The following is a 24,745-nucleotide window of genomic DNA, read 5'->3' as shown; positions in this document are numbered from 1 at the left end:
ATGTTAAGTATTTAAAATCAGTTTTTCTCTTTCTTCAAATGAGGTTGTGAGTCATAATTTGGAAAACAGTTCAGCATGTAATAATTTAGTGATTTTATTTTAAACCAAGCTGAAGCCACATAGAGCAGAACTGCTCAACTGAACCCTATCCAAATCCTTGACCCACAGAATCAGGAGCAGATAAAATGGCTGCTATTTAAACAAAACAAAAACCTTGTTTATACTTTTGTCCTATAATTTTCCATAAGTACACTTTAATTAAACATTTTTAAACTTGCAACTTTAGGTTATATACTTACTTTAGTTGGTTCTCAACCAGGGACAATTTTGTCCCCACCCCCAACCCCCCAGTATATTTGGCAATGCCTTGAAACATTTTTCGTTGTCACAGCTCAGGGGCGAGGTGTTACTACTGGTATCCAATGTGTACAACAGGCCAGGGATACTGCTGAATGCCCTACAATGCACAGGATAGCCCCTCACAGCAAAGAATTATCCAAACTTAAATGTTAGTAATGCTAAAGTTGTGAAACCTTGCTCTGATATCATAACATAATGTTGTTAGAATTTTTATTTTATTCATTTTATTTACATATGTATGTATGTATGTATGTATGTATTTGAGATGAAGTCTTTCTCTGTTGCCCAGGCTGGAGTGCAGTGGCGCGATCTTGGCTTATTGCAGCCTCTGCCTTCCAGGTTCAAGTGATTCTCCTGCCTCAGCCTCTGCAGTAGCTGGGATTACAGGCGCCTGCCACCAAGCCTGGCTAATTTTTGTATTTTTAGTACAGACGGGGTTTCACCATGTTTGCCAGGCTGGTCGCAAACTCCTGACCTCAAGTGATCTGCCCACATCGGCCTCCCAAAGTGCTAGGATTACAGGCATGAGCCACTGCACCCGGCCAGGAATTTTTGAATCAGAATTTTTCTTGACCAATTTTAATCTCTTATCATTTAGAGATTCTTGAAATATTGAAATTGCTGTGTTCGAAGTGAATGAATTTTCTTAAATTATATATTGTTAACATCTTTTAAATTGTTTATTTTCAAATTGTTTGCCATGTTTGTTTTCCAGTTTGCATTAAAAAATAGTTTGAGAAATATGTTGTTTATAACAATTTTATTCTTCTTTCTCCAGGCTAGAAGAACAAAAGAATATCTTGTCAGAATTTCAAAGAGATTTAAATGAATTTGTTTTATGGTTGGAGGAAGCCGATAACATTGCTAGTATCCCGCTTGAACCTGGAAATGAGCAGCAACTAAAAGAAAAGCTTGAGCAAGTCAAGGTAATTTTATTTTCTCAAATCCCCCAGGGCCTACTTTTATAAAGAAGTATATGAATCTATTTTTTTACTTTAATCATTGGTTTCCTGCCCATTAGGTTATTTATAATTCCTTGCTAAAGTGTTTTTGTTGCAACTTTATTTTTTCTTAACCCTGCAGTTCTCAACCAGTGCACATAAGAACATATGTATGTATGTGTGTATGTGTATTTATATATACACACACATATTGCATCTATACATATAGATGTATATAATCTATGTATATAAATCACAGTTTTTATCTTAAAAACTAATTTGAAAATAATTTTAGATTTAGTTGAGAACTTCAAAACTTCAAATAATTTTTTTTTTTTTTTTTTTTTTTTTTTTTTTTTGAGACGGAGTCTTGCTCTGTCGCCCAGGCTGGTGTGTGCAGTGGCCGGATCTCAGCTCACTGCAAGCTCCCCCTCCCAGGTTCACACCATCCTCCTGCCTCAGCCTCCTGAGTAGCTGGGACAACAGGTGCCCGCCCCCACGCCCGGCTAGTTTTTTGTATTTTCACCGTGTTAGCCAGGATGGTCTCGATCTCCTGACCTCATGATCCGCCCGCCTCGGCCTCCCAAAGTCCTGGGATTACAGGCTTGAGCCACTGTGCCTGGCCGTTCAAATCATTTTAAAAACTGAAGACGAGATTGTGGAATCATAAAATCTAAATCTAAATGGGAATCACTTTTTTAATCTGTCCTGGTTACCTATTTGGAGATTTGAGAAGAGACTTTAAAAAGAAGAATCCATTTTCTTGGGGAAGATCTCGATTGCCAAATCAATATCACTACTTCAGCCTCTAATTAAAGGCATTATATTGCCCCAAAGCAATGTTTTGTTTTAGTTTGTCTGGAGGTGTAGGACGTGGTGTTGGTTCACATTCCATTTGGTTGAATAGACATCCAGCTTATTCCAGTGGCTTTTCATGCCTTCCTACTGTGATGTCTGCTTATTACTGATTACTTCCCTTGGCTGACTGGCATGCTCTGATTGTGCAGTTGGATTAACTTTCATGGTTTTAGTTTTAGGAAAGCAACTCTTTTGGATCTATTTCATTTTAATTGTCGAACAGAAGGTGAAAGGGGAAGATAAATTAATATTTAATCATTCCCTATTATGTGCCAAGTATTAGATACATTTACAGCCACTATTTTATTTAATCTTCATATCAAATTTTGACAATGGTTGCTATTATCCTCATTTTACAAGGTCACATAATCAAAGGGAAATGAAATTGCTCCTTTATCAATGATTCAGTTGCCTTACACATGTAAATTAGAGTCCAATGTCAAACATTTATTTCTGTGAAACAAGACATTTACACCTGAAAAAGAAATAAAGTATAAAAATAAAATATGGTGTAATTCAATAAACAAATATGGAGCACTGACTATACATCAGATGTTTTACTAGGTATTTGAGATTCAAAAATAGAAAAGAATGGGAATCATTTGAAGATGGTTATACCCTAGAACAATGAACTCAGTCTATTCTTGGAAATTTATCTTTCCTAAATGTACTGTGTCACATATAGTAATATAATTGATAATTCATTTGAGACATTATTTAGTGGCATTTTCTTATATAATTAATATGCATGATTCTATTTTCTCCTGAAAGAATCTAGATCAGTGCTGTCAAATAGAACTTCTGTGGTGATGAAAACATTCTGCATTATCCGTTTTTGTAACAACTAGTTATTTGTACCTTTTGAATGCCTGGAGAGTTGGTAGTGTGACTGAGGAACTTGAGATTTTATTTTAGCGAATTTTGATTAACTTAAATGTTAATAGTGTCGTATGGCTAATGGGTACTGTAGCAGACACTGTAACTCTAGATGACAAAAATGAATAAAACACAGTTGTTAACATCATGGTGGTTTTGGAGGTCTTGGGAAAGGGTATACACTATGTGATGGTGAATGAGTAAGAGAAATTTAGGGATATGGAGTGGAAAATGAGGATTCTAGAATGAAACTACCCAAATTTGAACCACAACTTTGTTGCTTGCTAGATTTGTGTCCTGGGAGCTTTTGTCTCAGTTTCCTTCCATATAAAATGAAGATAATAAGATCTACCTGATATAAGTATTATAATATGAAGATAAGCTAAGATACTAAACATGAAAAGGTTAGCATAGTGCCTGGTACTGTGTATATTGAGAGTAAATATTCTCAATGTCAGTTACCTATTAAGATGATAATGCAGTTTATCGGTGGCAAGCTACGGTATGCTATGGCATGCTATGATACCCAAGAGGTTGATGACTTTATTCACATTGTTCTATTTCTGATAGAGACATGTTTTCAGACGCTAACTTTATTTGGAGTGTTGCTTTACCATCTCACATTTTTCTCTTAAAAATTATGAGGAATAATATAATCATTTTTTTTTTCCTACAAAGATTTATCTACTGGGGAGTGAGTGTTTCAGTCAATCAGCTCTGTGCTCAAATAGAAAACTGTTGGTATTTGAGGTACCACTGGGCCCTTGGTCAAGTCGCTTCATTTTGATAGACTAATCAATAAAAGCGAAGACAAGGTAGTTGGAATTTTGCTGTAATTCATTTTAAACGTTGTTGCAATGTCTGTTTCAGTTACTGGTGGAAGAGTTGCCCCTGCGCCAGGGAATTCTAAAACAATTAAATGAAACTGGAGGACTCGTGCTTGTAAGTGCTCCCATAAGCCCAGAAGAGCAAGATAAACTTGAAAATAAGCTCAAGCGGACAAATCTCCAGTGGATAAAGGTTAGACATGAACCATCTCTTCTGTCACATGTGTTAAATGTTGCAAGTATTTGTATGTATTTTGTCTCCTGGGTGCTTCATTGGTGGGGGAGGAGGCTGGTATGTGGATTGCTGTTTTGTTTTGTTTTTCAACCTGACCGTTTGCCTTGGCTGTATGTTTTGTTGTGGCTAGAAAAAATGATGATGGTGAATGGCTTTACATTAGTGACCGAATGCCAAAATTTATACTACAATTTTTTGCCTAAATTATTCTGAAGAATTAGACTGAAGAAATGATGAAGTATTTAATTCAGTGGCCAGGTATATACTGACAGTATTGAATCTAAAAGGACGTGGTCTGGTTCTAGTTAAACAAGTATCATAAATCAAAATTAATTATTCACACCTATATTATAGATTTAATAATTAATGTACACTAATGTTCTCCACAAGTTTATTTACTTGCCTACTTATTAACTCGTGAGTTTTCATCTTTCCACTTTGAATGCTATATAAATCTAATATTAATACTATGTATTAAATTAATACATATTTATTTTGTATAAAGCAAGTGGTGCATATGAATTTATAATAAAAAGCAACAGCAATTGATCCAGCACTATTTATTCAAAGATAATCATTTCCTCACTGTATTGTCGTGGCATCTTTGTCATAAATCAAGAGAACTTGTATGTATGAATCTGCGTCTAGATTCTATATCCTCTTCCATTTGATTAAATCTGTACTGTAACAGTACTTCACTGGCTTAATTACAATCTTTTTTTAAAAACAATTCTACTGAGCTATAATTCACGTACCATTTAACTCATTTTAGGTGGACAATTCAATGGTACTGGGATATTACATTTTTAAGCTGTGATAAAATATATAACATAAAAAATTGTCATTTTAGTCATTTTGTGTGTATAATTCAGTGGCATTTATTACAACCATCACCACAATTTATCCCGCCCCCCAATTTTTTTTTTCTTTTTTGGAGACAGAGTCTCGCTGTGTTGCTCAGGCTGGAGTGCAGTGGTGCGCTCTCGGCTCACTAAAACCTCACCTCCCAAGTTCAAGTGATTCTCCTGCCTCAGCCTCCCAAGTAGCTGGGATTACAGGCGCCTGCCACCATGCCCAGCTAACTTTTTGTCTTTTTACTAGAGATAGGTTTTTGCCATGTTGGCCAGGCTGGTCTCAAACTCCTGATCCGCCCACCTTGGACTCCCAAAGTGTTGGGATTAGAGGCGTGAGCCACTGCGCCCAGTCTCCAAAATTTTTTATTACTCCAACCAGACAGTCTGTAACCATTAAGCAATAGTTCCCCTTTCTCTGTCTTCCCATCTGCTAGTAGCCTCTGGACTACTTTCTGTTTCTATGAATTTGGCTATTCTAGATCTTTTACATAATTGGAATTGTATATTTGCCACTTTGTGTCTGCCTTACTTCACTCAGCATAATATTTTCAAGGTTCATCTATGTTGTAGCATGTGTCAGAATTTCATTCCTTTTTATGACTGAATAATATTCCATTGTATGTATGTATGCAATCATTTTATTTACACATTTTGGATCTGGTTGTGTATACCATCCGACTTAGTTCTTCCTATTCAAGATTGCCTTGGCTACTTTTGTTTCTTTGAATAAATTTTAGAACCATGTTGTCTATTTTTACATAAAGCCTGCCAGGATATTGATTGAAATTTTGTGAATCTGGAGCTCAATTAGCATCTTTACAATACTGAGTCATCTAATTTGTGAACATTTCGAATTGTGTCAGGTTATTTATTATACTTTTTAAATTGATGATGCTGACATTCTAATAACAGATCATTTATATGACTGATAAAATATTTAGGAACTAAAATAAGTACCAATTTTATGACATTAAAACCATAATGTGTGCTTAAGTCTCTGTAATTCAAGCAGGTAGTTATTTGAAAAAAAAAAAAAAAAACCCTTCTTGGTTTCTACCTGTAATGATTGCAAAACATCTGTGTAAAGATACAGACTTTTATGTATGGAGGGAAGGTGGTGTCCCAGCAATTAAATTTTACATCTACATAGCAATGCAAATGAAATCATCCCTCATAAAAAGAGAACAAGGAGGTAGGATACCCAAAATGTCCTACAATATCTCAGTACATCTTATGACAAAAAAACAAAAATTATAATTGTAGGAAATATGAGATAACTATCTCAAATATACAATAGCAGGTTTGTGGATTGTGAAAGAGTGAAGGTTTTGTGTGTTCTGAAACAAAATAAAAAGTCAAATTTTTATGATAGAAAATTAAAACTGAGGTTATGAACACCATCATGTATATACTTATGTTACTACAGCATCCATAATATCTGTTTCTTATGCCAAAATTATAATTTTAATGCAATGTTTTTGCCATTAAATGCCACAGGATTTGGAATTTTATTCATTAGTCATATTAACATTATTTAATCATCTTTTCTCCATCCATATGCCCCTGTATCCCTGTTAGTTTAGATTTAGGGATACAAAGGAAATGATCAGTACCAGATTTAGGTAAATAACACAAGTTTTTTTTTAAGTTAAAAAAAAGTGGCTTATAACACTGGCAGACCATTTTGATCTTCATTAAATCTCAAGCTCTTAGGCCGGGCGCGGTGGCTCAAGCCTGTAATCCCAGCACTTTGGGAGGCCGAGACGGGCGGATCACGAGGTCAGGAGTTTGAGACCATCCTGGCTAACATGGTGAAACCCCGTCTCTACTGAAAAATACTAAAAAAAACTAGCCGGGCGAGGTGGCTGGCGCCTGTAGTCCCAGCTACTCGGGAGGCTGAGGCAGGAGAATGGCGTAAACCCGGGAGGCGGAGCTTGGAGTGAGCTGAGATCTGGCCACTGCACTCCAGCCTGGGCAACAGAGCAAGACTCCGTCTCAAAAAAAAAAAAAAAAAAAAAAAAAAAAAAAAAAAAAAAAAAAATCTCAAGCTCTTACTTATTACAGGAGGGTAGAAATAAAGCGGACCCCGTCCCTGTGTTCTCCAGTCCTATCCTTCATCCAAAGCTTAGAGTGGGTGATATAATTAGAACTAGTGGGTCATAGTTACTGGGACATGAATATATCAATTCCTTAGTACATAGTATCTCCAGATATATCCTAATATCATAATCAGTTGGCAGGTGCTTTCTGCACAGCTAACTAATATGCTGCATTCTGCATATTGAGCCAACTGACTACTTACTTTTGTACCTTTATTTTATTTTTTGAGACGGAGTCTCACTTTGCCACCCAGGCTGCAGTGCAGTGGCACGATCTCAGCTCACTGCAACCTCCACCTCCCGGGTTCAAGCGATTCTTCTGCCTCAGCCTCTCGAGTAGCTGGGAAAACAGGCGCACGCCATCATACCCGACTAATTTTTGTATTTTTAGTAGAGATGGAGTTTCACCATGTTGGCCAGGTTGGTCTCGAACTCCTGACCTCGTGATCCACCCACCTCAGCCTCCCAAAGTGCTGGGATTACAGGCGTGAGCCACCGCGCCCGGCCTGTAAAGTTATGTTTCATTGCTGAAGAGAGAAAACAGCGGGTGAAGATAATATAGCTATTTCTTTAAGGGAGTGGTAGACCGTATAATGAGTTCATTGCAAAAGCGTGTTACCTTGCCTTGGCCTAGGTAGCTTCTCTTTAAGCGGATATGGAAAGGGTTGCTTTAAACTGAATATAGCCATTAGCATAAATTTATGGGTGCCTTCATGCAGTGAAGGCTCATGAAATGATATCCTCATTCTTGTCTAATATATAACTTGACCTTTTACAGTGTTTAACAATAATACCCATAAGAGCCACAAAGTGGGGATGTTATTAAAGCTAGCCTCTGTGTTTCTCTCTCTGAGCGTCTCATTCTATGATCTTTACACACACTTCTGACTCAGGTGTTTTTAATATTTATCCCTCTTCATATTTCTTTGTATTTTCTCTGAACATGCATGTGGGTGTAGGAGGCTCTCTTGCCATCATCATCGCTCTCTTCCTCTATGTTTCTCACTGTTAAGCTAATTTTCATCTATGAATTGACACCTTACAGTATTTATTATGAATCTACTTTTTTCTTTCTTTGTTTTTTTTTTTTTTTTTTTTTTTTTTGAGACAGAGTTTTGCTCTGTCGCCCAGGCTGGAGTGCAATGGTGCGATCTCAACTCACTACAACCTCTGCCTCCTGGGTTCAAGCAATTCTCCTGCCTCAGCCTCCCAAGTAGCTGGGATCACAGGCATGCACCACCATGCCTGGCTAATTTTTGTATTTTAAGTAGAGACAGGGTTTCACCATGTTGATCAGGCTGGTCTTGAACTCCCGGCCTCAGGTGATCCGCCCACCTCGGCCTCCCAAATTGGTGGTATTGCCGGTGTGAGCCACCACACCTGGCCATGAATCTACTTTTCTATATGCATATTTGCCACTATTTTTCTGCCCCGGTGGTTTATGTAACACATTCTCTTCTATACTCCTCCCCTGACCCCTTTAATCCCAGTTTCATTTCCTTTCATGTCTTTTTATTTTGTGTCCCCTTTCCTCATTCTTTATTGCTTTTATACAAGTTATATGTGAGTATTTTTTTAACTACCCATTTATTTAAAACCAAAATATACTTTGTCATTCTTTATTTTTGAATCATATTGTATCCTTCCTTAATTTAAAAGGTGAAAAGATGGAACATTCATTTTGCAAGCTCAGGATTATTTAGGTAGAAGGAGCCTCATGAAACTAAATTATTTTCACATCTTCTAGATTAGAACACCGAGTCCTAGAAAGGTTATGTGACTTATTTGAGACCATGTAGCTCTCTATTTAAATATAAAAGTGATTCCAAAATAAAGAGTGGGGGTTTTAACCTTTTGGTGAAGCTCAAGTGATTTCTATGTGGATAATACCCTAGAAAAAAAAAAGAAAAAATATGGATTCCCATTTCATTCCATTGCTCCTTTAAATATTAAAATGGGGATTTATTTTCTTTTAAAAAAACTATATGAGTTTTTGCTTTGCTTTCTGCCCTTTTTGAGAACTAAATGCTAGGTTTTAAAATTACTTTCTAGAACACTCTACTGTGGAACATTTATGATTGTGTAATATAGCAAAACATGTTTATGTTGTTTCCGAATTAGTTAAAATCCTATTTTTAATGTCAAGTAATTTTACAGGTAGTATATGTTATGCATTCCTGTTAGTTTTAATAATTATATTTTCATTTTGTTAAATAAATTTAAGTTTTCATATTTTTACATGTAAACAGGAATTTACTATCTACATGTAAAATACCATTTACAAATAAAATATACTGTTTAAATGTAAATAGTAAATTACTATTTGAACTTGTTACTACCCAGACAGTATAAAATGGTGCATATAAAGAAAAAAGCATTTTGGAAAACAGTTAAATTTTTCTGGAAAGTGAATTTTAGTTAAGTGCATCTTTAAAAATCTTACTCACTTTACCTAGGAAAAAGGTAGATTTACAAATATAACATATATAACAAACCTTTAATATGGGAATAATTTTTGTAATATTGATAATAGTACAGGTATTATTTTCAAAAAATCACAAAATAAAAATTATGAAAGTAAAAACATAGTGCAACTCCTAGCACAAACTATCTTCCACAATATACAGTTGGCTGTATCTAAATTGCCAGAAATCTGGTTCATTTTGTATTAACCTCGAATCATGTTGCTTCTAAATATGTATCTGAGGAGTAAACACTTTACATTTATTTTCATTTGTACAAAGTAAATAAATGTTTAGTCTTTTTCCAGACATATTTGCTATGTAATGACAGTCCTTATTAGTTATCAGTATAAATGTGAATAGCAAAAAGGAGAAAATTAAATAAAGCTAGAGCTTGGCTTTCTCACTCCTTGCTCAAAAATGGACACTTTGTCTAATCAATTTCCTATCACAAGATGATGATTAAGATTGTTCTAATAGTTACCGTTCAGTCCTGTCCTTAATGTGATATTTTTTCTTTTTTTTTCTTTTTTCTTTTTTTTTTTTTTAATGATACTTTAAGTTCTAGGGTACATGTGCACAACGTGCAGGTTTGTTACCTATGTATATATGTGCCATGTTAGTGTGCTGTACCCATTAACTCATCATTTACATTAGGTATATCTCCTAATGCTATCTCTCCCCCACTCCCCCCACCCCACGAAAGGCCCTGGTATGTGATGTGATATTTTTTTCAACCAAAGAATAGAATCTTCACTGGCATTGTTACCATATTGACTGGTATTTATGGAACCCTGGAAAAAATGCTGTAAAATATCTACTAGGGAGGATAATAATCATTATAGGAAATCATTTCTCTAGCTGGAAGTCATAGCAGGGACCAGATAGTTCCACTAGAGCTTTTATGTGCTCATGATTTTCTCCCTTAAAGTGTATTTGTAACACAGTTCACACAGCTTCCAATTTTATAAATCTGTGTGCTAAAATGCTATTATATAAGAAAACAGGTCAGGCATGGTGGCTCACGCCTGTAATCCCAGCACTTTGGGAGGCCCAGGTGGTTGGATCACAAGGTCAGGAGATCAAGACCATCCTGGCCAACATGGTGAAACCCCATCTCTACTAAAAACACAAAAATTAGCTGAGCATGGTGGCGCATGTCTCTAATCCCAGCTAATCGGGAGGCTGAGGCAGGAGAATCACTTGATCCAGGGAGTCGGAGGTTGCAGTGAGCCAAGATCATGCCAGTACACTCCAGCCTGGCAACAAAGCAAGACTCCATCTCAAAAATAAAAGGGGTGTCCACCTATTTATTGGGCATATAGTCTGATAGTTCCTAGAAATCCATGATCTTGGATGTTTTCTTTGTATAAGTTCCTGGAAATCCATTATTTGGATGTTTTCTTTATGTAGTTAATAGTCACAGCAAAACTGTAATTAAATTATTTATTCAACAGCTATCTAATGAAGGACTACTATGTGCCACATTCTGTTCTAAGCATATCATAATCGCTTCCCACCCTTCCCTTATTTAAAGGACATGCATAATTTTATAGGGCTTGGCATTATAAATATTCATATCTCTAATTTATAGTTGCTAAACAGTTGGAGGCTGAGGGTTGGGGGAAGGGAGTAGTAATTTAAAGTTTATAACATAAGCATCCTTGACTTTGCCTCCTATAATTTCACACTGACATGAGGTTTATTACTAGGTTGTGTGTCATGAGTACATCTCAATTTGCTCTGACAGTTCTGGTTTTGCCTGTTATCCTATCATAATTTTTAATAGCTCCCTCTTTCATTGTCATAAGTATTCCACTTTAGAAGATAAAATATATAGAGAGGGTCACTCTAGTTATGAGAACAAACATCAGGCTTTTAGAGCTAGGCTTGGCCCAGTGCTCAATAACTATTATTATCATTATTGCTTTTGTTCTTAGCAGCAGCATCGTCCTTGTCATCATCATCTACCTTCTTACTACTTTAGTTAAGCTGAGAATTTCAGCCTATCCAAGAAATCTGATTGGCATTATTACCGAATTAATCACTCTTTAATGACAATAAGTATATAAGAATATGTAATATTTAACTTTCCAAATTATTGAAATGTTACACTGTGTATGGAAAACTCTTTCTAACCGTGTTTTTTCTCTACTCTCAAATCATAACAATCATCAATACAGAAGACTTCTATGACCAAATTCGTGGTGGTTTTTTTCCCCACACACCAAACAGCAGACCCCAACTGGGCGTCTCTAATTCAGTTCTGACACTATCCACCCAGAGATAGTGTCAGATCCCATAGACTGAGGGCTCAGTCCCCAGGTCTGCCTCCTCTGCTCCCCTGCCCCCACCACCACCACACACACACACCAGTCTCAAGTCCAGGCCTCTGGAACTTCTGACCCATGGGCTTCAAGTTGGGGTTCCCATGACCCCCTCTTTGGGTTCAATTAATTTGCTGGAGCAGCTCACAGAACTCAAGAAAACACTCACTTTCACCTGTTTATGATAAAGGATATTGCGAAGGACACAGATGAAGAGATGCATAGGATGAGGTATGGTTGTGGGGAGGGAGTGAAAGGGGCATGGAGCTTCCATGCCCTCCCTGGGTACACCACCCTCTAGGAACCCCCACGTGTTCAGCTACCCGGAAGCTCACTGGACTCTGTCCTCTTTGTTTTTTATGGAAGCTTCCTGACATCAGCATTCCTTCCCCAGGGTATATGGTGGGACCCTCTCATAGGAGGTTCTTAAGACTTATAATCTGAAAGGCGGGGAAACATTAGAGTGAAAGGAGAGCAGGAGAAGATCAGAGGCCTGCCCATGACACCCAACACACCCAACATTATAACAAAAAAACGGTAACAAGGGGGCTATGGGTGTTATGAGCCAGGAGCCTGGATAGAAACCAGTATGTACCATAATACCATATAGGCAATGCCAAGAATGTGGATCAGACACTTTACAAACAAGGAAAATGTAAACAGGAGTGGTGAGGAGGAGATTTACTGCAGGCATTAATGATGAGATTCTGAATTATGGATTCTACCTGCTACCAGCTATGTCATCTTATACCTACTCTGTCCACAACTAAGTTTTAACATCCATAAAATTCAGAGACTAATAGAAGACACCTCCCCAGGTTGTGGTGAAAATTCAATGAGGTAGTAGATGGGACATGTGTAACACAGTATCTGGCATATTGTAACTGCTCAAAAAAATGTTAGCTTTAAAACAGTAGGAGTAATACTAAAATAGAAGAATGCAAAGACCAAGCACAAAATTATCCCTGATAATTTTCCAAATTCTCCAAAAGTCTTACCTTCTTAATCAAACAGTTATAAATATGGCTCTTGGGGAGAAAGCTGAACTATGTGCTACTATTATGAATGCAGCAGGTGAAGGAGAGGCGAGTTAGAGGCGGCAAGACAACAAAATGGCTCTCGTGGAAGGCACAGAGGGTTTTCAGCCAGTGCTCTCCAATTCCACTGATATCATTATTTTCATTTTCTTTGACGAGCTAGAATTTCAGCTAAAATGTGTTGGAAAGTGATAGATTTTTCTCCTCACATCGCCTAAGAAACCCAACAAAGCCAGCATTGTTTTCAAACACCAGCATTTTCACTTTTAAAGTATGAACATAATTCAGAGGACCTTTTAATTCTGAACATCATTTTTATCAATCTATTAGCCTGACTTTAACCCAGAAATCCAAGCAGAAAGCAAATAAACTTTCACACTGCTTCTCCATCCCTTCCCCCTACCTTTATTTTTGATATCAGTTTCCCCCCATTTTGGCAAAGTAATGGAAAATCATTTGTAGAAGGTTACATTGAAGCCAGATAATTTTCTATTAGGAAACCTCACCAAATACAAGATTATTTGTCCATTTCAATATAATAATGTTTTAAAAAATATAACAAAAATCCAGCATAAATTGTGAAGCACTGATACTTGTGCACAAACTTATTTCCATATTGAAACTTTATTATTGCCACTGTATACATACTGACAATGTATATCAAGCATGTAAATGTGTCACTTAAATATGCTGTGCCCCAGATTTTATTTAAAAGTTAAGCTAATTTTCAACTAAAAACAAATTCGACTATTCTCGGCAATCTCTCCTCCCTGTTCGTGATGGATTTAAAATGAAGAAAAGTATAAATGATGATGAAAAGAGAAAGGAGGAGAAAATTTCATATCTCTGCATCTTCAGTGTAGCATTTTTAAGTAACTCCTTTATTAGCACAAAGGTGTTTGCCTATAGCAATGAATTCTAGAAAGGAGAAGAAATGACATAATAAAAGGGGATTTTGCTAATATAAAATGTTTTTTCTTTCCTTTTGTTTCTGCAGTACCTTTACTTTTATAGCACCAACCCTGAGACTAGAGGTAGTTTCCTTCCTTTCTAATAATTTAATGATCGTGAAATGATATGAAATGGAAGTTTTCATATGCCAACTCCTTAAACTGAGGTTAAATAAGGAACAAAGATTAAAGGCCATATTTAAGAGCACATATTGTAAATTCTAACCCAGTTTCATGTATTATATCACCTGCAAAGCCAATATGTTATACAAAAGTAAAATAACAGGGTGATTTTTATTAAAGATCAGAATCATACCAAAAATGAACTTTTCTGTCAAATCTTTATACGCATACATCAAGATGTGAGTTTATTTATGTAGCTTAAAAAACTTAATGCTAAATGCTGACTACTATATTCATGTCAGCTGACCGCTAGTGCTTCAAACTGTAGAAAAGGGATACCAAATGCTGGGTTGGTTATGTATTCCATTTTTGCCATAGACCACCTGCCAAGGCTTATAACAGATCTGTAATGGGTTTCTTACCTTTTATTGTGTAGAAAATGGATTGATAGATTAGGCCTGGGGCCAGTGAACCATGGAACCCCAGGTTTGCAAGAAAGAGTTTATCACCCTTTGATGTTATTTCTCTCTCGTGTCAGCTGAGAAGGATGAGCTAGATTATCCGAAAGTAAGTTGGATGCCAAAATCAGCATTCCCCTCATTTATCCACCTTATGGTTCAGGGCAAGGTCACTGTATGGGTAACAAAAGGGCTGATAAGGGCCTGATGGAGAAATTTGGTTTTTCTTCCTTTTAATTGGCTTGCTCATATTAGAACTAATTACAAGACATTGACGAGAGCATTTCATTGTTTGTTGCTAGAGAAAATCAATCAGTTTTGCTGTGGAAATGAAAGCATTTGAGCCGAATGTTGCACTTATAATTTGTGAACATTTGCAGTTATCACCAGGACAAGTATAGTCCATCTTTGGCATGGTTGGCCAAGTGTGGGGGGGAAAAGAGATGGACCAGAAAATGGGCCAGAAACCAAAGTCATCACAAGGATATTTCAAGAAAACTCTATTTGTTCTGATAGTTGCATTCTGTAGGCAACCCGTGACTGATGTTTATACCTCAAATGCAGTCTAAAAATATTTTTTTATGAAAGTGACACATTCTGACTGTGATGTGGGTGACATCAACAGTTTTGAATAGGACAGTAATTCTTGGACTTATTGAAACTTTTATAAAAGAATGAACATTCTGAACTCAGTTGCAATATAAATGACTATCATGAAGATTGCTTCTGTTGGTGCTATGACTGTTGTGGCAAATTTTAGACCATTGCAATTATCTCCTGGAGGTTGCTTTATTGTTTTATTTTTATCAGTGGTGTGTGTTTTTCTGTTAGAATCATTGAGATGCTGGTTAAGGAAGAGAAAAAATTAATATGCAGGCCCTTATTCATTGGGAACAAATAAAGGACAACACACGAAACAGGAAAATTAATAGAAAAGACACTTTATAGGTAAGATTTCATATAGTTTGGGAGCAGACAAAAACTATCTATCTATTTTAATTACTAAAATAATTAAGAAAGATGTTGAGGCCAGGCACGGTGGCTCACGCCTATAATCCCAGCACTTTGGGAGGCCAAGGAGGGCAGACGACTTGAGGTCAGAGTTCAAGAGCAGCCTGGCCAACATGATCAAACCCCATCTCTACTAAAAATACAAAAATTAGCTAGGCGTGGTGGCACATGCCTGTAATCCCAGCTACTTGGGAGGCTGAGGCAGAAGAATCATTTGAACCCAGCAGGCGGAGATTGCAGTGAGAGGAGATCATGACACTGCACTCCAGCCTGGGCAACAGAGACTCTGTCTCAAACAAAACAAAAAAGAAAAAAAGAAAGTTGTTGACATTAACATGTTCAAGTCTTCAGACTGAAACTAGAATGCAGTATGATTAAATAATCATTTCTACTTTGGGTGAAGTATGAGTTTTCTTAAAGATACTCCTTTCCAGCTTCTCAGTTCACATGTGGTTAATTCCCAGCGTGGCTTCAAATAGTCTAATGGTTTGTATAACGAGTGCCACCATTCTATGTTCTCATTCTCCATGCCTCATCTCAGTCCTGGAAAGATCACTAAACTTGCAGTTCGTAACTCAGTCTAGACCCAGGTTCACCACTCACTAACTCATAACTATAGGCCACTTATTTAAATCTCTTCGTGCCTCTAGTTCCTCATTTGTCCAACAATGATGCATAATGAAGCATGTTTGCTCATCTCCCAGGGTCTAGTGAGGAACTAAAAACACAATATATACTATCATACTTTATTATGAGGAATTAAATTGTGGTTACTATTACAAAGTAGGTTACCATAAAATTCTAATAGCAGTGGTAAGGGGAAAAGGTCCGTGTGCTATCACGTAGAGCAGAACTTCTCAAACTTTAATGTACAGCAGGTCTTTGAATAATGTCTTTTCATTTAACATCACTGTGTTACAATACTGGGAAGGAAAAGAATTGTATCTCAGCTGGGGGGACACTGTCTATGTAGGGTTTTCTCATGTCTCTGTGGGTTTCCTTCTAGTACTCTGGTTTCCTCACACATCCCAAACTGTGCATGTTAGGGGAAGTGGTGTGTCTACATTGTCCCTATGTGAGTGTTTATGTGTCTGTGGCTGTGCCCTGTGATAGAATGGCATCCCTGCCAGGGTTGGCTCCTGTCTGGTGCTCTGAGTTGCCAGGATGGGCTCTGGACTCCCAAGTCCCTGAACTGGAATATGTGGCTTGGAAAATGAGTGACTGAATTAATATAAATTACTGTGAAATAAAAATTCATGTAGTATTCAATAATCATAAAGATGCGTGACAATAATTGATGCTCTACAAAAGTGCTCAGTGAGCTGCCATATTGATTATTGTTTGTTTTTGAACTTCATGGTGAGAGAAGGCAATCCTGGCAGTTTTTGCTTTGCAAACATTTATTCCTTGAATGAGCCACTGCCACTCCAACCACTATCACTCACCGATTCACCAAAAATTGGGTAAATAATTTTCCTCCTGGTTTTTATTAATTTTTCTAAAGTGGATGTATATCTCACATTTATTTCTGAGGTTAATATTAGAAGTGCTTGGGGTCTTTATTTAGATGGTTGGTCACGTTTTGTGAACACAGGTATGCAGTAAGAACTTAATTCTTGTTTATCAATTAGCCTATGGTAAGATTGGTTTCATTACATGTCATTTTGCCTAAGTCACAGTTTCCAAGAATCTATCAACAACATTAATTGATGACTTACTGAAACAAGAATCACCTTGGGATCTTGTTAAAATCAGGTTACTGATTCAATGGCTCTTGCATAGGACCTGAGGTTCTGCATTCCCCACTAATTTCAAGATGCTGATTCCCTGGTCCCTTTGCTCTACATCTTAAATGGTAGGGATGTAGAGAGTGGCTATCAAGAGTCTGTGTAGGAGTTGACCACCAATCCCATTCATTGGAATGCGTACAGTGTATTCTGAGATACTGGAAAGGCCTTTGCTAAAAGATTTTTTCTCTTGGTATTTATGAAGCACATTCATCCAACCACAGAAGATACATATCAGCTTTGACAGAAAATATGAACACATTCAAATGATTTATACCTTTGAAACATAGATTGTTATGGGGTTCATAACCCAAGTATGACTTTGCCACAGATCCACTCACTTTCCTTCCTCTTTCTCTGCAATATATTGTATATTGCAAGAAGCTCACCTCCACTCACCTTATTCCTCAGGCTTTCTTCTCAACTATCTTCTATATAGATTTAACCAGTTGGAGGTGTTGGCAGGAGATTGGAGAGCAGGAGAAGGGGAGATTTCAGAGTATTTCTTTCCCTCCTTCACTGCTTTGGGCAACAGCTGATATGGAGTAAGTGGCCAAAAATATTAGCTATTATTAGGTCTTCTAATAATGATCTTCTAAAATCACTTTTTCAGTGGTTACCCCCATTGATTTGCCATGAATATCTCTTCAGACATCTTTGCAAAGAATTGAGCCTGACTTCAGATACTCATTCAAAATCAAAATCAGTAATTTTAGGATTGAGGACTCTGGTATTATTTAAGAACTCTTAACTGTACCAAGCCTCACTCCCATTTCTGGCTTTCCCTTATATATCAGCTATGTAATAACTATAATATTGTAAAATTTGCAATAGTGTTATGTAACAAATCACCCTAAAACTTATTGACTTAAAATTATCACCATTTATAATTGCACACAGTCTATGGGATCCTGTGAGCTGCTGTGTTATTCTGGCTCATTCATACATTTTCAGTCAGCTAATGGGTGGGCTAGGGACTGGCTTATCTAGGATAAGCTCACTTAAGATGACTCACCTCTGCTCCATATGGTCTCTCATCATTCAGCAAGCTCTCTTGGGCTTGTTCTCATGCAAGAAACAGGATTCTAATAGAAAAGCAAACAAGGCTTCTTGGAGCTTAAGCTTGGAACTGGCTCACTCATTTCTAACACATTCTTTTAACCAAAGCAAATCACAAGGCAGGCCCATATTCAAGGATTAGGGAAATAGGTTACAACTCCTGATGGTAGCTACTTTAAAAGTCACATTGCAAAAAGATGTGCATACAGAGAGGTCATCAGTGCAATCTGCCACACCTTGCAATCTATTAAGTTTCTCACCCCTCTCACAAGTAAGGTATTCTATTAAGATACATTCCTCTGTATTCAGGTTTCTAATCAACTAATCCTGACTCTCATGTAATATTAACACAGTATCAATATTCTCAAAAGCCAGTAGTCTAGAGGGTCACAAAGATCCTCAAAGATACTTTATTCAAAATCCTAGGAGGATAAAAACAGAGTACATTGGTTTATGTATACGTTCAGTATTTATTAAGTGTTGACAGTATGGTATTATGTTAAGGAATGAGGATAGAGTTATGAACAAGACAGACACTTGTCTTTATGGATCTAACATTTGGAGGGGGACAAACATTTAAATGGATTATATAATTACAAATGCAGCTGTTCTATTGTCTTTTTAGATTTCTCGGGTTGTAGAGTGAGCTACTATAATAAAAATACCTCAAGTTTCAATGTTTCAAACAATATAGATACATGTATCTTTCCCACATTAAGTCCAGCCTAGGTACATAGTCTCTGCTCTAAAAAGGAACACAGGCTAGCAAGGCGGCTATACTATTCTCAATATAATGCTGCATTTAAAAATCTTCATGATGGTCCCACAAATATCTATACACTCTTTTTCTTATCAAGAGAACACACACTGCCTTCCCAAGAGAGAGCAGTCAAATCTCATTCACTTACGGCATCCAGCTAAAAGTTCATTGTCTGTGGATGATGTCCTGTCTTCTCTATCAGATCCAGATATGGTTCCTCATGGTCCAGTGACCTATAAAGTGAAAGTTACACTATCTGCTCCTACCACAACCAATTCTCTCTTTTTAAAAAATTTTAAAAATTTTGTGGGTACATAGTAGGTGTATATATTTATGGGGTACTTGAGATGTTTTGATATAGGCATGCAATGCATAGTAATCACATCATGGAGAAGGAGGCATCCATCCCCTGCAGCATTAATCTTTTGTGTTACAAGCAATCCAATTATACTCTTATTTATTTTTAAATGTACAATTACATTATTTTGATGATAGTCTCCCTGTCGTGCTATCAAATACTGCATATTATTCATTTTTTCTAACTATTTTTTGTACCCATTAACCATCCCACTACCCCCTCCCCCTCTATCCTTCCCAGCCTCTGGTAACCACCTTTCTGCTCTCTATCTCCATGAGTTCCATTGTTTTGATTTTTAGATTCTGCGAATAAGTGAGAACAAGAGATGTTTTTTCTGTGCTTGGCTTATTTTGCTTAAGATAATGACTTCCATCTCCATCCGTTGTTGCAAATGACAGGATCTCAATCTTTTTTATGGCAGAATAGTACTCCATTTGTGTATATGTGCCACATTTTCTTTATCCATTCATTTGTTGATGGACACTTAAATTTTTTCCAAACCTTGACTATTGTGAATAGAGCTGTAATAAACATGGGAATGTAGATATTTCTTCAATATACTGATTTCCTTTCTTTGGGTACATACCCAGCAGTGGGATTGCTGGATCATAGGGAAGCTCTATTTTTAGATTTTTGAGGAACCTCCAAACTGTTCTCTATAGTGGTTGTACTAATTTATATTCCTACAAACAGTACAAAGTTTTCCTTTTCTCCACATTCTCTCCAGCACAGGCACAAAGACAGCAGTAAGTGCTGGACCACCTATGCAAGACCTAGACTATAAATCCAGAACTTCTCTCCCTCTCCACACCCCCATACCCACCACTCCATTCCGAGTTTTCAAATGTAAGCTAAGATAAATGATTTAATAAAGCTTTTTGAAGTCAGGGATGAGAAAAATAGTTGCTTTTTACATAATCCCACCATCAAAGCAATAATTGTTTAGTTCAAATTGTGGTGAGGCAAACAAGGAAAACAAGAGAGGATAAAACAGGGGGATCTGACACAGTCCAGAAGTGGAGGGAATGGTTGGTTTTAGATAATTATTAGAGAAGATACTGTGATTTGGTTTGAAGGCAAAGCTCACTGAAGTTCTCTAGTTCTGGATACACCTATCAAAAAATTCTTACCCAAACAAATGTCTCAGCGATAAGAGCAGCCTTTCCCCAAATGCCTAAGTTGTTTGTTTTGTTTTGTTTTGTTTTGTTTTGTTTTGTTTTGTTTTTCAAAATCTTTCTCTGGAATGGAGGCTGATCTTGTCGTTGACTTATTCTTCACCACAAGTAAGAGTCATATTAATCTTGAAAGAGACAGAGAGGCCACTGCCTCCACTGATAATTTACATAATTGTTTTCCTACAATTTGGTGCTAATTAAAATGTGAAAGGGGTAGTGATGATATTGGTAAATGTAATAAGGTCATTCTTTGTTCCTGAGAGAATAGATAATGTCACCAGAAAGGATGTTCTGTATATTCACATAAGAGCAGGAAACAGGAAGCGAGACAGAGTAACGTAAGATAGAATACTAGAGGCCGGGTGCGGTGGCTCAAGCCTGTAATCCCAGCACTTTGGGAGGCCGAGATGGGCGGATCACGAGGTCAGGAGATCGAGACCATCCTGGCTAACAGGGTGAAACCCCGTCTCTACTAAAAAAAAAATACAAAAAACTAGCCAGGCGAGGTGGCGAGTGCCTGTAGTCGCAGCTACTCCGGAGGCTGAGGCAGGAGAATGGCGTGAACCCAGGAGGCGGAGCTTGCTGTGAGCTGAGATCCGGCCACTGCACTTCAGCCCGGGCGACAGAGTGAGACTCCGTCTCAAAAAAAAAAAAAAAAAAGATAGCATACTAGAGTATCACATAGTCTGGTATAGCCAGTGTAGAATATTTCTTTCAAAAAACAAATAAAAATAAAGTTCTGCTTCGCTTTGAGAGCTTTTTTTTTTTTTTTTTTTTTTAATCCTGTGTAGTTAGATCGACATGTTACTACTCTGCCTGGTTCAAATTTTGATTTCACTCTGTTCCAGTTATATATGCTATGCAACAAACCACCCTAAAAGTTACTGGCTTAAAATAAGATAGTTTTACGATTTCTCATAATTCTGAGAGTTTACTATGATATTCATCTGCTTCACCTGATATCAACCAAGACACTGGGAAAGCTGGAAAGTCCAAAATGGCCTCACTCACAAGACTGGCATTTGGTGCTGACTACCAACTGGGAACTCAGCTAAAGCTATTGGCCATGAGCTTCAGTTTGTTTCCATTCAATCTTCTCCATGTGTCTCCTTTGGCTTCCCCACAGCTTGGTGGTTGAGTTCTGTGAAGAAGCCTTCCAAAAGAACAAGCACCAATCGTCAAAGACTTATCAAGCTTCTGTTTGTATCACACTTGCTAATATCTCATTGGCCAAAGCCAGGCGTATGGTCAAGTTCAGAATCAAAATGAGAAGAGACTACACAAAGACATGAATTCCAGGAGGTGTGGTTAATTGTGGGGCTGCCAAATAATCGACTTCCACAAATTCCTTAGTAGCTGCGTCATCTCTCTGTGGTCTCAGTTTTCTCACTTGGAAACAGGAACAAAAATGGCCCTATAAAAATGGACTAAGATATATTAGGTTGGTGCAAAAGTAATTGTGGTTTGGGACCGTGAATTTTAAATCACGATAACCAGGCTCAAACTCATCTTTATTAATCAAAGTAGGAGCCATTACAATCAACACATTTTTGCCAAGAAGAAATAAGTGTGTTTATTCCTGTAGCATAAAAATACGTGCTTTGGGATTCAATGAACCCTTGGAAAGCATTTTCTGCATCCTGCTAGTTGTGGAAGCATTATCCCTGTAAAAAGTAGTCAAGATGCTTGAAGAAGTGGTAGTCAGTTGGTGAGAGGTCAGGTAAATATGGCAGATGAAGCAAAACTTCGTAGCTCAATTCATTCAACTTGTGAAGCGTTGGTTGTGTGACATGTGGTTGGGCATTGTCATGGAGAAGAATTGGGCCCTTTCTGTTGACCAATGCTGGCTGCAGGCATGGCAGTTTTTGATGTATCTCATCAATTTACTGAGCATACTTCTCAAATGTCGTGGTTTTACTGGGATTCAGAAAGCTGTAGTGGGATAGGTCAGCAGTAGACCAGTGATCAGTGACCATGACCTTCTTTTGGTACAAGTTTGGCTTTGGGAAGTGCTTTGGAGCTTCTTCTCAGTCCAACCACTGAACTGGGCATCGCCAGTTGTCATATAAAATCCACTTTTATGTTGCACGTTACAATCTGATCAAGAAATGGTTTGTTGTTAGTGGTGTAGAGTAAGAAAAGATGCACTTCCAAACAATCATTTTTTAATTTTTGCTCAGCTTATAAGGCACCCACTTATCGAGTTTTTTTTTTTTTTTTTTTTTTTTTTTTTTTTATACTTAAAGTTCTAGGGTACATGTGCATAACGTGCAGGTTTGTTAGATATGTATACTTGTGCCATGTTGGTGTGCTGCACCCATCAACTCGTCAGCACCCATCAATTGGTCATTTATATCAGGTATAACTCCCAATGCAATCCCTCCCCCCTCCCCCCTCCCCATGATAGGCCCCGAAGTGTGATGTTCCCCTTCCCGAGTCCAAGTGATGTCATTGTTCAGTTCCCACCTATGAGTGAGAACATTCAGTGTTTGGTTTTCTGTTCTTGTGATAGTTTGCTAAGAATGATGGTTTCCAGCTGCATCCATGTCCCTACAAAGGACGCAAACTCATCCTTTTTTATGGCTGCATAGTATTCCATGGTGTATATGTGCCACATTTTCTTAATCCAGTCTGTCACAGATGGACATTTGGGTTGATTCCAAGTCTTTGCTATTGTGAATAGTGCTGCAATAAACATACGTGTGCATGTGTCTTCGTAGTAGAATAATTTATAATCCTTTGGGTATATACCCAGTAGTGGGATGGCTGGGTCATATGGTACATCTAGCTCTAGATCCTTGAGGAATTGGCATACTGTTTTCCATAATGGTTGAACTAGTTTACAATCCCACCAACAGTGTAAAAGTGTTCCTATTTCTCCACATCCTCTCCAGCACCTGTTGTTTCCTGACTTTTTAATGATTGCCATTCTAACTGGTGTGAGATGGTATCTCATTATGGTTTTGATTTGCATCTCTCTGATGGCGAGTGACGATGAGCATTTTTTCATGTGTCTGTTGGCTATATGAATGTCTTCTTTTGAGAAATGTCTGTTCATATCCTTTGCCCACTTTTGATGGGGTTGTTTGTTTTTTTCTTGTAAATTTGTTTGAGTTTCTTTGTAGATTATGGATATTAGCCCTTTGTCAGATGAGTAGATTGCAAAAATTTTCTCCCATTCTGTAGGTTGCCTGTTCACTCTGATGGTAGTTTCTTTTGCTGTGCAGAAGCTCTTTAGTTTAATTAGATCCCATTTGTCAATTTTGGCTTTTGCTGCCGTTGCTTTTGGTGTTTTAGACATGAAGTCCTTGCCCATGCCTATGTCCTGAATGGTACTACCTAGGTTTTCCTCTAGGGTTTTTATGGTATTAGGTCTAACATTTAAGTCTCTAATCTATCTTGAATTAATTTTCGTATAAGGAGTAAGGAAAGGATCCAATTTCAGCTTTCTACTTATGGCTAGCCAATTGTCCCAGCACCATTTATTAAATAGGGAATCCTTTCCCCATTTCTTGTTTCTCTCAGGTTTGTCAAAGATCAGATGGCTGTAGATGTGTGGTATTATTTCTGAGGACTCTGTTCTGTTCCATTGGTCTATATCTCTGATGTGGTACCAGTACTATGCTGTTTTGGTTATTGTAGCCTTATAGTATAGTTTGAAGTCAGGTAGCGTGATGCTTCCAGCTTTGTTCTTATGACTTAGGATTGTCTTGGCAATGTGGGCTCCTTTTTGGTTCCATATGAACTTTAAAGCAGTTTTTTCCAATTCTGTGAAGAAACTGATTGGTAGCTTGATGGGGATGGCATTGAATCTATAAATAACCTTGGGCAGTATGGCCGTTTTCACAATATTGATTCTTCCTATCCATGAGCATGGTATGTTCTTCCATTTGTTTGTGTCCTCTTTGATTTCACTGAGCAGTGGTTTGTAGTTCTCCTTGAAGAGGTCCTTCACATCACTTGTAAGTTGGATTCCTAGGTATTTTATTCTCTTTGAAGCAATTGTGAATGGAAGTTCATTCATGATTTGGCTCTCTGTTTGTCTGTTACTGGTGTATAAGAATGCTTGTGATTTTTGCACATTAATTTTGTATCCTGAGACTTTGCTGAAGTTGCTTATCAGCTTAAGGAGATTTTGGGCTGAGACAATGGGGTTTTCTAAATATACCATCATGTCATCTGCAAACA

At 37.4% G+C, this 24,745-nt stretch overlaps 1 protein-coding gene across 3 annotated transcripts in view; it reads left to right on the top strand.

The window, feature by feature from the left end:
- DMD (dystrophin) overlaps positions 1–24,745 on the top strand; it is a 2,245,117-nt gene that overhangs the window by 1,360,544 nt on the left and 859,828 nt on the right. For all 3 annotated transcript variants that reach the window (XM_030933724.1, XM_030933725.1, XM_030933726.1), the window contains 2 exons: positions 1,139–1,286; positions 3,906–4,055. In XM_030933724.1, coding sequence (XP_030789584.1) covers positions 1,139–1,286; positions 3,906–4,055 — 298 coding nt within the window. The remainder of the gene's footprint in view (positions 1–1,138; positions 1,287–3,905; positions 4,056–24,745) is intronic.

This window comes from Rhinopithecus roxellana, chromosome 7 (genome assembly GCF_007565055.1).
Source record: "Rhinopithecus roxellana isolate Shanxi Qingling chromosome 7, ASM756505v1, whole genome shotgun sequence".
Lineage (NCBI taxonomy): Eukaryota > Metazoa > Chordata > Mammalia > Primates > Cercopithecidae > Rhinopithecus > Rhinopithecus roxellana.
The sequence above is the reverse complement of the archived record's forward strand: the minus strand, read 5'-3'. Positions and strand labels throughout refer to the sequence as shown.